The 16016-nt window shown below is 46.0% G+C and overlaps 1 protein-coding gene across 2 annotated transcripts in view; it reads right to left on the reverse strand.

The window, feature by feature from the left end:
- Positions 1-9361: 9361 nt before the first annotated feature.
- ttc7b (tetratricopeptide repeat domain 7B) overlaps positions 9362-16016 on the reverse strand; it is a 52694-nt gene continuing 46039 nt past the window's right edge. For both annotated transcript variants that reach the window (XM_062522828.1, XM_062522827.1), the window contains exon 20: positions 9362-12965. In XM_062522828.1, the coding sequence (XP_062378812.1) occupies positions 12744-12965 (222 nt within the window). In that variant the 3' untranslated portion in view covers positions 9362-12743. The remainder of the gene's footprint in view (positions 12966-16016) is intronic.

A 16016-nucleotide genomic window follows, 5' to 3' on the forward strand; every position in this document is an offset into this window, starting at 1 on the left:
CATTATGCACACCGTTGATTTGAAATCCTTAGCTTCTGCGTCCATAGCATGAAAGGCACATCTGCCCTAATTAGGTAGATGATCAGCAGCAACAATGGGTGCTCTTCCAGCATCATCAAAATGATCCCAGGCTTTAGTCAGGGAAATTACATAACACCACAAGATGACTGTGATATAGGACAGCTGCACAAATAACAAAAAGGATAGCAAAAGGAGAGACGAACAGCAAGAAAACACAAACGTCGTCTAGATAAGAAATGGGGAAGGATGGTTTCTCACAGAGATGCTTTATCTCTGTAAGCGGCACGTGAAGAGAGGGGGGTGGTTAGAGATGTGTTGGTTTACTGTGTTCAGTAGGAGGTTGGTTATGAGGTTGTGTGTGTATGTGTGTGTGTGTGTGTGTGTTCAGTGGTGGGGAATGGAGCGTGGTGACAGGCGTGCTGAAGGGGGGGGGGGGGGGGTAGGGATGCGGAGGATTGGGGGAGGCAGTGGCTCAGTGTAGCATCGCTTGGAGAGCCTATGCCTCCTGGCTTCTCAAATTGTGTGTGTGTGTGTGTGTGTGTGTGTGTGTGTGTGTGTGTGTATGCCTACACGCTCTGGTCCTCTTTCTCTCACTCACACATACACTGTACACACAGGCACTGGCAGACTTAACCAATTCCAGTGATTTCCTCCACTTGCCTAAGATGTCAATCAATATAGCTGTTGTTTTTTTTACATACATATTTTATACATTTTAAAGAAGTAGCTAGGGAATTGTGTCAACTATCATTGCAAGCTATTGAAATCACAATGTGAAGGTTAACAACACAGAATTATAACGCAAACCCCATCTGAGGAAAAAGGGCAGAAAAAAACATATAGCGTTAGCACCTAGCAGAGGAGGGGGAAGCCCTTCATTCTTATTATATAATGCTCTGGCGCAGCACAAAAGGCGTACCGCTACATACATGCACTTCACACAATTCTTATTACACATGCAGCTATGGCAACCCAGCTCCACCGCTAAGGGGAATGAATGGAGGAGGGGAGAGATGGAGGGAAAGAGAGGAGAAGGGAGGAGGAGGAGAGAAAGGAGGAGGGGAGAAGAGAGGAGGGCAGGGGAGAGGAGAAAAGCGGAAATGGATGTTCCATGACTCCAGTGGCCGTCCAAACAACATGTCCGAGACTGTGTTGTGGTTAACACGACAGGCTGGGGAACAGAGCAGTGCCTATTCTATTCAAAACTATTGCTATCTTGGGGGCCTCTCTGATAAGGTCTTCTCATCTTCTCACATGTACAGAACATACACGATAACAGTGTTACTTTGACAAATATTCCTCTTTGAATATACAGTGAATACATACATACACACACACACACACACACACACACACACACACACACACACACACACACACACATACACACACACACACACCTATACAGCCAACATAACAATCTGCCGTTTGCAAACTGACAGTGCTGGAGGAGGAGGCTTTACGCACTACTGAATACTTCATCTGGTTGGTGTGTGTGTGTGTGAGTGTGTGTGCATGTTGAGAGCGTATGGGAGAGAGTATACGTGTCTGAATGGGCATGCATGTGTGAGTGTGTGCATCTAAGTGTGCCCGTGTAAATGGTGGGGGAGGGTAGAAAAAGATAGAAGTGGCATGTGAGTGTATGTGCTGTGTGTGTGTGTGTGCGTGTATATGTGTGTGTGTGTGTGTGTGTGTGTGTGTGTGTGTGTGCGTGCGCGCACTGTACTAGAGTATCTGAGCATGCCCTATATGGTTAACTGATCCACGCAGAGCAGAGGAAATGGATCTCTGGTGACACTGGCCTTTTAAAACACAATTACACTCGTCTCCTTCCTCTCTCCATCCATCAGAAGCCAGAGGGAGAGAAAAAACACACACACACCGAATTCACGCATCGCACCTAAGCTAGAGTGAGTGTAGTCAAGAGCCTTGTACTGACACCGTAATCTCTTGTGTTAATGTATGGAGCTATAGAGGAAGGCGACGTGTGTGAGGCTAGAGGGAAAAAAACAGGGAAATGGATAACATCAAGAGGGGAGCTGGGCATGTATTATTCATGTCGCACAAATTAAGTATTCATGAGCGCGTCCCCGGCTCCACCAATCAGAGTTCAGACGGCTCTTGGGCCAGTTATCCGGAAGACCTTCATCCTGTTCCACAAACCACACAAAGTACATGAGCGAGGTAGGAGTGTATTTGTCTCTGTGTGTGTGTGTGTGTGTGTGTGTGTGTGTTCCTGGATCAGTAACCTTGTCCTCTCTACTAAGTCAGACTGAGTTCATGTTGGCAGGAAAACAGGCCTATAGTGTCTTAGTGGCTGAGTTGAGTGTCTTCATCTGCAGTTGCCTTCAAACAAGCATTTGCTATTGTAATGTGAACAAACACATACACAAATGTCAGATGCTATCTTCTTCAACAATCACACCCTACAGAAGCACCATAGGCTACAGAAAGTCTTGTATGTCTTAGATAAGTGGATGTTTCTAAAGTTTAAGAGGTGTATGCACATGTTTTGAGTCAACTGAGTTGTAACTGATTCACTTCTCTGGATTGTTACAGGATGCTGTTATTCTGTGCCATGCTTAGGAACAGGGGTTCCCAAACACGTCTCAAATATGTGCTTTATCTATTATCTTTTTTCTCAGAAAAAGTTGACAAAGATATAGTTTATGACGACTATAGGCTATCTTGTGAGCTCAGTTCTTGCTGTTCTTGAGAAATCCCAAACCCTCAGCAACCTTTCTGGGGGGTCAGCAATGACTGAATGACTTGAAAATCAACCCTAATATGGCTGCAATATCACCCCCGAGACTAAACTTGGAAATGACATGGATGACTGCATTTAAAACTGAACATAACATGCTCCTACAACATGTCAGTCTAAGTGACCACCAAAGAGAATAGTGGACATTATAAGAGAGGTCATATCTCTTTTACTTACAATCGAAAATTATACTCGAATGCCCAGCCACATGGCATTCAGTGAGATGCTTGACCACTCAAGCCACTCTAAATGCCAAGCTAGAGCCTGCGCTCCAGTTGCTGGGCAAACATTGAGTCTTCCGCCCCATGAGTGTAGTGTAGTCTGTAGTCTCAACAGAGAGTGTGGGCACAACGACAGCCGTCTGCCTATCTGTCTAAATGTCCTCCCTGTCCTCCTTTGGTGAAGATGTGTGTGAGAGTGCATCATCTCCCTGTCCGCCAGACACAGACACACACACACACACACACCGTCACGCAACATGCTGACACTGCAGCTACTTACTGGACATGCTTTGGCAACTGTGTCTCTGAGAAGGAGGAAAGAGAAAGAAAGAAAGAAAGAAAGAAAGAAAGAAAGAGGGAACTAGAAGGAGAGAGAGAGAAATTCATATCTCACTGTCTTGTATGTGTTTGTGTGCTGTGCTGCTCTTTGCTGGAAAGCTGTTTGTATATCTTCAAGGACGAAACATGATCTGTTGAGCAGTAGGGGGGCCAAGGAGAAAACAGCGTGTGGACTGAAAATAAAGACATGGGCTTTCTGCAGCTTTCAGTGACAGAAATGATGGTGTCACAATTCAATTACACTGAAAGGAATGACCATATACACTCTCCTGGGGGGAGATTGAGAGAGAGAGAGAGAGAGAGAGAGAGAGAGAGAGAGAGAGAGAGAGAGAGAGAGAGAGAGAGAGAGAGAGAGAGAGGAAGGGAGGGAGAGAGAGGGAGGGAGGGAGAACATACCAGAATGTAGGCTATGGGATATCAAAAGTTGGCTATTGGGCTATGGCATGCTGACCAAGAGGCTTAAAAACTGGAGAGGGGGGAAAGGTGGTAATGGAGATAAAATTAAATGTGACTGAAAATAGATAGAAAATAGATAATCTTAATGAAAGCATATCAAAGCCTTCTATGCGTGCTCCCCCTGCGCAGATTTTAATGTTATACAACCAGTTCTGTTTGTTCGGAATGGCGATTACTGCAAGGATCAGTTATGTTCCCCTTGTTTTAATATCAATTTGATACACTTTAGCTGATCAAATTTGGGTTCACTAATCAAAATATATCCATTATAATCTGTGTAGCCTAAATAAACTATTACATGAAATGAAACAGCAAAATAAGCACAAATGTTCAAATAATGCCTGTCATTATGAGGGCAATTCAGATGTCTAATGTAGATTAAAGCGCTTTGTTTAAGTCACGGCAGAATCGGTTTGAAAGATAGCGACTCAGGTTCAGATCAGCATGGCAGGAGGACCACGCGGTCGCGGTAACCATAGCTGGACGCCTCTGCGCTGGAGATGGTATCACGTCTCCGCTGTCGTCGAGGTGGTCCGCGAGGACAGATCCCGTTGGAGCTTTCACACCAGCCGCTAATCTCCGCGACGACAGACGCATGGTCTGCGCTCCGGACAGATGCTGATCCAGAACTCACCTGTCACCCTGACCCGACGCACGGGGGTCACGGCCCAAGGATAGTCTGGTTGACACGCAAACGGCCATACACACACACACACACACACACACACACACACACACTAACCTTTGTGTATTTCCCCACAGCTATCTAAACCCAGGAGTCAAATCCAGGGCGACGACAAACATCACACTTGTTATACACATACGCTCCCCCACTTCCTGTTTCTACCGCTTGCTCCCTGGCTGTTTGCTCACTTCAAAGCATGAACAGGAACTCTATGACCTTATTTGTCTCTAGAGAAACTATATGAAACTCCCCAGGTGTACGGTTACCCACAACACAATTACGCAAGTAACAACGCAGGTTACCTGCAGCCTTATATTTAGGCTACTATATCAGCAGGTCATGTCCATCTGGATGGTTACTAGGTTATCACCGGAGTCCAGATGTTACACTAAGCCTCAAAGCTCCATTATATTAATCACAGAGGGGAAGATGTATGGGAGAGGTCAAATACAGGGCATAATGTTTGAGAGAGAATATGAGAGAGAGAGATACAGACACACTCACGCAGTGGGAGATGGAGAAGAGCAGCCTACTTGTTGTTACATACTGTGAGTGCGCCTAAGCCGAGAGAAAGAGAGCAAATAAGCAACAGATAAAATGTCCTAAATGAGAACAGATGAGCATATATTTTGAGAGTTTGTGGTATGTTAGGGAGGGACAGTTTTCACGTCTAGGGGTGTGTATATTTCTGAGTGGGCTTCCTGTTGTTGGCCTGATTGCATGATTTTTCTCTGTGAACTGAAACAGACTGGCATGATCTGCTCTGCGCGTTGGGACGGCAGCCAGTCGAGCCTACTCCGCCCACAGACTCACCCCCCGATGCCTGTCCAACGCCCAAACACATGGCAGGCTGATGCCAGGGAATCGAGAGGAAGTCCACACACACACACACACACACACACAGCCACGTTCCAGAACCCTGCCCAGATCTGTGCTGAGGTGCGACAAGCTCCCGAAAGGATTTTGAGTCGTGCTTTCCGTAAACAAACACTAGAGCGTCGAACGCTTTAAGTGCTAGGATGCTGTGATGGTGGACTAGAGGATGCTGTTCTGGCAAATTATAGACTTGTTAGTCATATGAAGATGAGACTCTCTCTCTCACACACACTCACACACACACTCACACACACACACACACACACACACACACACACACACACACACACACACACACACACACACACACACACACACACACACACACACACACAGACACACACACACACACACACACACACACACACACACACACACACACACACACACACACACACACACACACACACACAGAGGGGGTGGGATGGGGGAGAGAGAACGAGAGCGCACACAGCGAGTTCAGAGTGGGAGTGAATGCATTATGTTTATGTAGAAGATGCTGCTTGAGCGAGAATAGGGTCTGTTGGGCTCGGATGATTCATATTGTACTCTAAACCTATTGAGCTGGATGGGGCTGCCTGCTGCTGTGTGGAGCGAGTGATACCCATCGGGAGCACACAACCATGGCAGCGGCTCCACCTCCACCTGAGGACACGGAGCACAGCTCCTCAGCGGTGTCTGCTTTCATGCCTCCTTATCCTCACAGTACCTGGCCCTTTCACACTTCACCTCCTCCGCTGAAAGCCCGCTGGATTATTATCATTCACTCACTGTTATGCATGCTGGGATAAATCATATCAGTAATCGATTGATAATATTTAGAAGTCCAGTAAATGTATCTGGAGCTTTTGACAAACAACACAAATCTATCTGGTTGTTTCACTCCCATCTAAGGGCTCTCGTTTTATAAGCATGGGGGCTGGCAATGCTTTCAAGAACTGGATGATTAGTTTCAATGATTCCCCTACTTGGCCCTAGGATTAGCCTGGAAGCCAGCACGAATTTAATCCCACCCACAAAATGTGAGGTCGGAAAATTTGGTCAGACAAGCTTCCATCATGCCAATCAGCCGACCAGTCAAATCGTGTGGGCAGGCTTTATACAATGGACAGTGGTGCAAGTGCGCTTTGGTTGATTTTGTTTACAGCAAAAAGCTTGTCACTTGTAAGGTAGATGTTTAGATGTCACTATAGCGTCTGTTACAAGATATTGACAGCGCAATAACAACTGAAATTAAGACCGAAAACAACGATTAAGCCATTTGTCGAGAAGGATGTCTTTGTTGTTGTCCCTACACGATTCAAGGCTATTCGTTGCTCTGATTGGCTAGGTCTATCCAATTTTGTGCATAGGCATTTCTCCCCTGTATCGGTTGAAAAGCGCCCCCCAATCACGTCCCAAAGCTTCAGTTCCAGACTCTGGATAAGTCAGGCTAGCTATACGTGAGTGTCATTCAAGATAATAATGCAAACATTATGTAAACATGCACCACACATACACCTTTCAAATTCTAAGCATTATCTCAATGATGCTAAAACATGCACTGCAGAATTAACTGACTAGTAACTATGGAAATGTAAAACCAAAGTCCATATGAATTTGGGGGTGGATTGAGGACAGGTTTGGGCCCTGTGCACAACTAGCCTGGCTATCATTAGATTGGTCCTCAAAAGAGAATGTTTTATTGATCCATTGATTGAACTCTTACAGAACCTTTATGGAAGTAACCTACAGTAGGAGAAATACGTTTGTGTCACCAATCAGTGCTGCCATTGGTTGTGTACAACAGGGTTCCTATAGGCGTACTCCCCTATGTGTCATTGTATAAAGCCTGCCCCATATATGGTAGTGATTGGTTCCTGGGGTTTCAGTGATTTTGGAAATCGCTTTGAATTGAAAAATGACCAGATGGATCTGCAGAGCAAATTCGAACGCAATTACAGATTCGTCTGGGTTCACACAGGCTAGTGTACAACACTGAGATCATTTTATCATGAGCCACAATGTGTGTGTGTGTGTGTGTGTTTGCGAGCTAGCAGTGATGTATCTAATTAGTGAGATGAGGAAGCAGGAACTGACTGGCCATTGACAGGCAGCAGAGAACTGGCAGGAACTGTGTGTATGTGTGTGTGTGTGTGTGTGTGAGAGAGAGAGAGAGAGAGAGAGAGAGAGAGAGAGAGAGAGAGAGAGAGGGAGTATGTGTGTGCTTGCTCATACAGGTTGATGGTAATGATACTCCAGGTTGTCACAGGCAATCACCATTACGAGTGGAGGAGAAAGCCAGGATGAGGAGAGAGAAGAGGAAGGAGTGGAAGGAAGGGAGGGAGATAAGGGGATGAACAGACAGAGGGAGTCTGGTGAAGGTGGAGAAAATTATCGAAAGGGGTTCCTAACAACATTTTGTTATTCTTACAGAAATACCTCATTGGATAATTAGAGCTGGAGACTATCACTGACGTTAGACCTGCTACTGAATACCAGACTAACAATAGATAGAGCCTTTATTGTCCCATAGGGATAATCATTTCTACACATTTTCCATTCTTGTTCCATAGCACAACACCACATAAACACTAACACCACATATAAACACATATAACATCCATTGACATACAGCATATCCCATCCACATAGTGTATGACGTATAACAAGAGACATACAGTATATTCCATACCCATCCAACACCAAAAAACACATCACATTAAGACACCCAAATCAAAGTTAACATAAGTCTACAAGGCAGTACTGAGGTGGTGATGGTGGCAGCATTACAGTTTGTTTAGCACCGTGATGGTGGTTTAAGAAGGTTTAAGAAGGTTTAGGTTTAGTAGTTCAGTGCTCTGTATCTGCGGCCCGATGGGAGTAGCATGAAAAATGTATACAGGGAGTGATTTGTGTCTGCTGCCATTGTGCTTGCTAGGTGTGTGATGGAGGTGTCATTCATGTCTGGTGGGTTAGGTGTGGGGGGACTGAGTATCGTGGAGGCAATATGTGTGATTTTAGTGAGTTTGTTTTAACAGGTAAATTTGAAGGGTAGCTCCAATGGATATGTGCAAGTTCCATTCCACACACACACACACACACACACACAGAAAGAGAAAGAGAGAGAAGGGGGGAGAGAGAGAAAGAGAGTTTTCTAACAGGGCAGTTTGCAGCAGCACTCTGCACATTCAGCTCATAGCCCCCCTGCTAAATCACTTCTATAAATTTTCAATTACTGAACACAATTGGTGGCCGCCCCCAGAGGGCCAGGGCTGGGAGTGCAGACGGGGCAGACTTATTTGTTTAAGACGGGGGTGTTTCAGCCCATGAAATAATAGCCTTCCCTCCTTCACCCTCTCCACCACCCCTCTCTTCTCTTCCTCTCCTTCCTGCAATCCTCTTTTTAGGGCAACTCACTCGTTCATTAAAGACGTCTACTTTTCCCATGAATGTGCTTGTTGTGGTGCTTATCTTTTGTATTCGATGGGCTACTGTATGTGTAGAATGGCATCCTTTCATTGACTTGCATTGAGGTGCCATTGCAGCAGTGGTCTACGGGTCAAACAGGGTCCAAAAGCAGGTGTTTATCTGAGTGCAAAGTGCTTATTTATTCATGTTCTGTTGCAATTTTTTTTAAGGTGACTTTTCAACATTTTGAACTAAAAACACACTTTTTGTCTCTTCATTCATTCATTATGCGTTTTATTATTATTAATTCTTGTTGTATGTCAGTGAGTGTATAGAATCTGTAGAGGGACTCCAACAGGACACCCTTCTATTCTGCAGACCTGACAGAATGATGACCGTAGAGACCTGGCCCTGCTCAAATGAAAGCTTAGAGAATGAGACAATCTCGTATACGCAAGGCGTGAATTTTAGGGCCGTGCCTTCAGGATTGAGAGCATGTCATTGCCTCATAAACCAGGCATGGCACTTCATTCATCAGAGAGAGAGAGAGAGAGAGAGATGGGAATTTTCTAGCCATGATTTTCTAGTACTACGAAGAAAATAGAAAAATGTGACTGACCAAGTATAGAGGCAAAAATGCTGTTAAGTGGCTATAAAAACTGGAGAAATTTGTCAGTGGCAGTTTCAAGCACAAATATCAATCATCTCTGATACAGTAACAATTGAGAATGAGGGAAGAGGTCTCAAAGCTGTGCAGCTAGTGGGTTCACTATTATGTGGTTTAATTCATACTATCCCTTATAACTAGGTGACCACTGCAGCCTCCGGGTAAGTAGCTCAAACCGTGAGGAGTGAGTTTCCCCCAGTTCGTTACAGAATGGATAATGCTTCAAGATAGTGTTGGCCTGTTTCCATGTAAAACACACACCAGCTCTCGTGTTGTATTTCTAAAACTTATACTGTAACAGGCTCAAAAGATGGACCATGATACTTTTCTTTATTTCAACTTCTATTTGCCACCATCACTCTCCGTTGTTATGGAACAGAACAAACAAAACAAGTCCTGCACTCTTCCACTCTTTCTTTATTGACATCATATGACAGACACTGCTTTTGCGTGGGGTGATTGCTGATGCTGAGGTCAGCTGTTGAACTCGGCTGTGAGTGTGTGAGTGTGTGTGTATGTATGTGTGTGTGTGTGTGTGTGTGTGTGTGTGTGTGCGTGTGTGTGAGTGAGAGGAGGTTTCAGTGTACTGGCCATGCTAGGACAGTGACAATGATTTAAGAGGAAAAAATGTCCCCAGCCCCACACACTGATTATTATCTTCAGTGCCATAATGCTTTTTTTTTTTTTACTCCCAACCTCTTCAAACAGCCCTGAACTTCAAGTAGAAGCCAACTCCGGCAACAAACATACTGCATGTTCGTCATGGTAACATCATCCATTTTTAAATATATCTGAATCTTCTAAAATAACAACCAAAAAAACAGTACTATCAAATCAACACAAAATAATAATCTGCATTTAAAAATCAAAATAAACGTGAAAAAAAAAACTATATATACGCTATACTTATATATGTAACAGAGAAAAATGTAAAACATTTGCTTACAGAATAATAACAATATATTTTTTGGCATTCACTTTATGTGATTTTGTTTCTACTGGATTTAGAGGCGCTAAACCTACCATCACTGCACTTTGTGACAGACCATTGGTTTCACATGATTGACAAAGGAGAGGCGGACAGCATACACCACCGTCACGCTATGGACTTTACAACCCGCCGCCATGAGCAGTGGAAACACTCACAAGAAAGTGAGGCCATAAGGGGTCTCAGTCTGCAATCATTGGACAGACACGGACATACAAACACACACACACACACACACACACTCGCACACACACTCACAAACATACCTATAGAGAAGAATATTTTGTTTGCGTTTACTTTTAGTTTACAACAGAGTAATATACACTAGATGTTTTAAAGGTGTTCTGTATGGCCTATTCATAAGAGGAGTTTTCCATATGAGGACGGGTTGCTAAGAGACATGGCTAACATATACACAGCCTTTTCAAGACCATTACTCTCTTTCTGTAAACTATGGATTTCAAAAAGGGGGAAAAAAATGTACATCTCTTCAATGACAGTAGCAGGTTTACAGCACAGGAAATATACTCAGGAACACATACCTCTCTTTCTCACACTCACACTCTCTCTCACACTCACACAAAAAAACAACAAAACAAAAACAACAAAGACATACAAATAAACAAATATATAGGCATTTATAGAATCATCAGCATCAGGGATAACTGACACACACCCCATTGAAAAGGCGAATGTAACAAGGGGCAACTCTTTGAGTGTGTCCACAGAAACCCCAGTTGGCTATAATGAGTTGATTCAGGTCATTTTGGACACCACGTACACACACAACCACCAGAAAAGAAAACCACACACACACACACACACACCTCCAGTTCCCTGATTTGGACACTTGCATAACTGTTTATCCTGACTCACTCTCCATCTTGAATTTGCGTACTTCAGGGGACAACAGGAGACACCAGAAAAGTCAAGGAGAGTCTGTGAGTGAGTGTGTGTGTGTCTGTGAGTGAGTGAGTGTGTGTGTGTCTGTGTGGTTGAACGTGTATTGGTAACCTGTGTGCGAGGGCGTGAAGGGGTTAACTGTTTACACACACGCACACACACGCACACACACACACACACACACACAAACACACACAGTGGCAGCAGTGGGTAATGGGACTGGTCGCCATGACACTGATTGCAGCACTCAGACGTCATACATGGAGTGTTGCGTTTGCCTTTAATATCGGCAAGTGTGTGCGTGCGTGTGTGCGCGACAGTGTGTGCATGCATACACCTGTGTGTATGAGTAAATTCAGGTATATTAGTGTTTATGAGGGTATATGCTATTGAGAAATGGCTGCTGCGTTTTCGTTTGGGTGACTTCAAGGAGTTGTGGGTGAAAACACCGGTCCGGTCAATAGTTACAGTAAGCGGAGTGAGATAATTACATGATGGGTGAAACACTGATTGGGGATGGGGGGCTTAGACACACACTGGCTCTCGGGAGCTTGCTATAGGAGTGTGTGTGGTGGCACTTCATCAATGTGCAATGTAACAGAGAGTGTGTGTGTGTGTGTGTGTGTGTGTGTGTGTGTGTGTGTGTGAATCAGAGTTAAAGTGACTATGGGTGAGTCTACATACTAGAGGGTTCTGTGCAGGTCTAGCAGGAGGGTGAGAGGTTAGAGGGTGTGTGTTTGTGTGTGGCTTAAGGTTATGGCTGTCTGCATGTGTGTCTCCCCTACAGTCAGGAAGAACTCTCTTGTGTGGGGTTACCAAGGTGTTCTGTGTAAAACGCTATGCGGGGGGAATTGTGTTTTGAGTTTGTACTCTGTATCATCTACAGTAGTGCGTGTGTGTGGATTGTGTGTATGTGAGTATGACTGTGCTGTGTGTGTTTTTTTTATGAGCATATACCATAATATGTAAAACTGTATATGATTTATGTGTGTATTATGTTAAACCATTCTGCATGTAACACTATGAACCTGTACTGTATACAAGGCGTGTGTGTGTGTGTGTGTGTGTGTGTGTGTGTGCATGTGTATGTGTTTCAGCACATTGTGTATGTGCATTTGCCTGTCAGTGTTTGTGTGTGCATTTGCATTTGCATGTGTGTGTGTGTGTGTGTGTGTGTGTGTCAGAGGTGGGTGTGTGTGTATGTGTGCGTGTGTCAGAGGTGTGTGTGTGTGTGTGTGTCAGAGGTGTGTGTGTGTGTCAGAGGTGTGTGTGTGTGTGTCAGAGGTGTGTGTGTGTGTGTGTGTGTGTGTGTGTGTGTCAGAGGTGTGTGTGTGTGTGTGTGTGTGTGTGTCAGAGGTGTGTGTGTGTCAGAGGTGTGTGTGTGTGTGTCAGAGGTGTGTGTGTGTGTGTGTGTGTGTGTGTGTGTGTCAGTGTCAGAGTGCGCGCGGGATGATGGTGAAGGGCAGCACGGGGCTGCTGGCCTCCAGCTCCAGGGCGGTGAGGAAGCACTCGGTGGCGGCGGCGGCGTTGCCCTGCGCCTGCAGCACCTCGCCCAGGCTCTTCCACACCTCGTGCGCCGTGCTGCTCACCTGCACCGCGTCACGCAGCACCTTCTCCGCCAGGCTGTAGCGCTGCAGCTGGTGCAGGATCACCCCCTGAGAGAGAGGGGGGGGGAGGAGAGACAGGGGGAGAGGAGGGAGAGAGAGACAGGGGGGAGAGGGATGGAAAAGAGGGGGAAGAGAAGGAGAGAAGAAGAGACAGGGGGAGAGGGAGGGGAAAGAGGGGGAAGAGAGGGAGAAAGGGAGGGAGGGAGGGACCAGGGGGAAAAGGGATGGAGAAGAGAGATGGAGGGAGAGAAGAGGTAGGGAAGAGGAATGGAGAAGAGGGGAAACAGAGGGAGAGAAGGAGGGAGGGAGAGAAGAAGAGGCAAGGGGAGAGGGATAGAGAAGAGAGATGGAGGGAGAGAAAAATAGGTAGGGGGAGAAGGAGAGAGTGAAAGAGAAAGAGAGAGGGAGGGAGGGAAGAAGTAGGGGGAAGAGGGATAGAGAAGAGGGGGAAGAGAAGGAGAGAGGGAGGGAAGAAGCGTCAGGGGGAAATGGAGAGAGTGAAAGAGAAAGACTGACATTAGATCATTGCATTCATCAATGCATCATTGCAACTCATACAACTCTTGCTGTGTCTGTTTTTATTCAGAGAAATGTGAGGCCTGCATTGCCCACCAAGGGAGGAGAGAGAGAACAGAGACAGTGGAAAAGAGAAAAGGGAAGAAAGAGAAAATAAAAACAGAGACAGAGAGAGAGACAAAAGAAAGGGAAACCACAGGAGTGTGAAAAAGACAAGAACGAGTGAAAGAGAGAGAAAGAGTGTGAAAAAGATGAAGAGTGAAGACAGAGGAAGTAAGAGCGAGAGAGAAAGCGAAAGCTTGAGGGAGCTGAGACCAGGCAGAAGGGCTGGAGATCGACATCGGTTAGTCGGGACTCGACTAAAGCGACTCGTACCGACTCCTCGCTATAATCCTGCTTTTGATCAATTTCATCTTTGATTCATTTCAACCAAAGGTCAGCCTCTTAAAACAATTCCCCTCGTCTTCATCTCTCCTTCAGAGACATATGTGATCGTGGTAGTGCCGCTCGCAGTCAGTAAATGTGTCGGCTCATGGACAACAGGCAAGAGAGAAGAGACACAACGGAGAGATGGTAGAAAAAGAGAGAGAGAGGGGGTGTGTGCAAGATTCAAACAATGCTAGAAAAAACACAGAGCCATGAGTACACACACACACACACACACACACACACACACACACACACACACACACACACTCTACTGTACTCTCATGGAAGCGGGGGCCATTTGCACTTTCACACACATCTCTTTCTGCTCCGTAGGGCATGTTTCTTTTCCTCTCCCTCCCTCCCTCTCTCCCTCCATCCCTCTCCCTCTCTCCCTCCCTCCCTCCATCCCTCTCTTGCTCGTGGAGGCCGTCTCCTCATGAGATGTGACAAGCGGGCTCACTGCTGAGATGCCAAAAGCGCATGAGTGTGAGCGTGGGCTGTGGCGGGCGGTTCGGCCGCTGACACAAACCGATGTGGACGGCCGCGTATGACTGCGGGACTTCGCGGGCCGGCGCGGACCCCACGCCGGGCCTGCTGGGAGACCAGGAAGTAGACAATAAATACGGCTCGCCCGGCGCCCGCTAAATATCAACAGACAGGAGAGGCAGGGGGAGTCTGTGGCCGTGGCTGTGTGTGTGTGTGTGTGCGTGTGTGTGTTTTTTTTTTAACCGTGCTGTTATCTAAAGAAGTGTGGGAGGATGGGAGGTGGATTTGACAAATACGTCTGCTTTTCTTTCTCCCTTTATCTCCCTCTCTTTCTCTCTCTTTCTTGCTCTCATCTCATCTACCAGATGTCTCCAATCAGGACTTAAGCAGGGCTGGAGGAGGAGAGTCTGATTGGCTCGCTAGCTGGGTAAAGAGCCCAATAGAAGTGCTTGTGTGTGTATGTGTGTGTGTTTTTGTGTTTGTGTGTGAGTTGTGTTCTGTTCTAATTGAGCGGTTGTTCTAATTCCTTTTGAAAACACACACACACACACACACACACACACACACACACACACACACACACACCATCATCATCAGGTCCCTTGAGAGGGACGGAGCCAGCGAGGCCTTTTGGAGGTGCCCTTCAAGGCATCCAGGCAGCCCCTTTGGGGAGCAAAACACAGTACAAGACCTCCAAAGTCAAGACCGCCCATGGGGCCCCGAGACAAAAAGCCGGCGAGAGAGAGACAGAAAAAGAAGAAAAGAGGGAGCGAAGAAAAAAGAGAACATTAAAAAAAAATGACAGGGAGAGGCAGAGGATTAAACACCAAAGCGGTGGAGGTCACACCTCCCTCCACCTCCTCCACCTCCTCCTCTTCCTGCTCCATTGTTCCTGACTGGATGTGAAGTGTGAAAGTCTACACCTTCGCAGCGCTTGTAAGTCACGGGAGATAACACCGCCTGTCCTGAGGAAGGGCTGAGTGCCGTGTGTGTAATGCCTGACGCACCGGCCAACTCAGCGCGCCAGACAGACGCCACTGATAGCCCAGACGCGCCATTAGCGCGCAATAAGGACACGGAACAAACAACACCGATAACAAAAATGCCACAACAACAACAACAACAATGACAACAACAACATGACAGACAGGACAACAGCAGTGTGAAGACACCAACACAAACAATTACAACTACTACTCCACTCCAACTGCCCCGAAACACACACGCACAAAAATATTTTGGCTGAACATGCTCCAACAGTTCAAGTAGACATTGTATGCCGTAACGCGTAAGCCAGAAGGTAGGGATGTACTGTTGCGCTCTAGATGATAGTCTTTTTTTTTTTAAACAAGTGCATCAAAACAAAAAGATCTCAGAAAAAGCATAAACCCACAAAAATAAAGGCTTTTTAAGTCGACCAAGCGGTGTGCCTTTGCAACTGTTTGGCCAGACCTACACCCGTATGAAGCTTAACAGGTCTAACCAAAATCTCCAAATTGAGCTCAAGCAGTAGGTTGAGCTCACAGGGAACATGAGCACATTTGAGACAGTGCACAGCCATGGCTGGATGGCTGTCTGCTACATGAAAGATGTGACGACGGCGAATATAAACACAGTTAGTGGTGGTGGACTCCAGATACTGTCCACATCTCCACTGTCTCCCACCCA

The sequence above is a fragment of the Sardina pilchardus genome, chromosome 20 (genome assembly GCF_963854185.1).
Source record: "Sardina pilchardus chromosome 20, fSarPil1.1, whole genome shotgun sequence".
Taxonomy (NCBI): Eukaryota; Metazoa; Chordata; class Actinopteri; order Clupeiformes; family Clupeidae; genus Sardina; species Sardina pilchardus.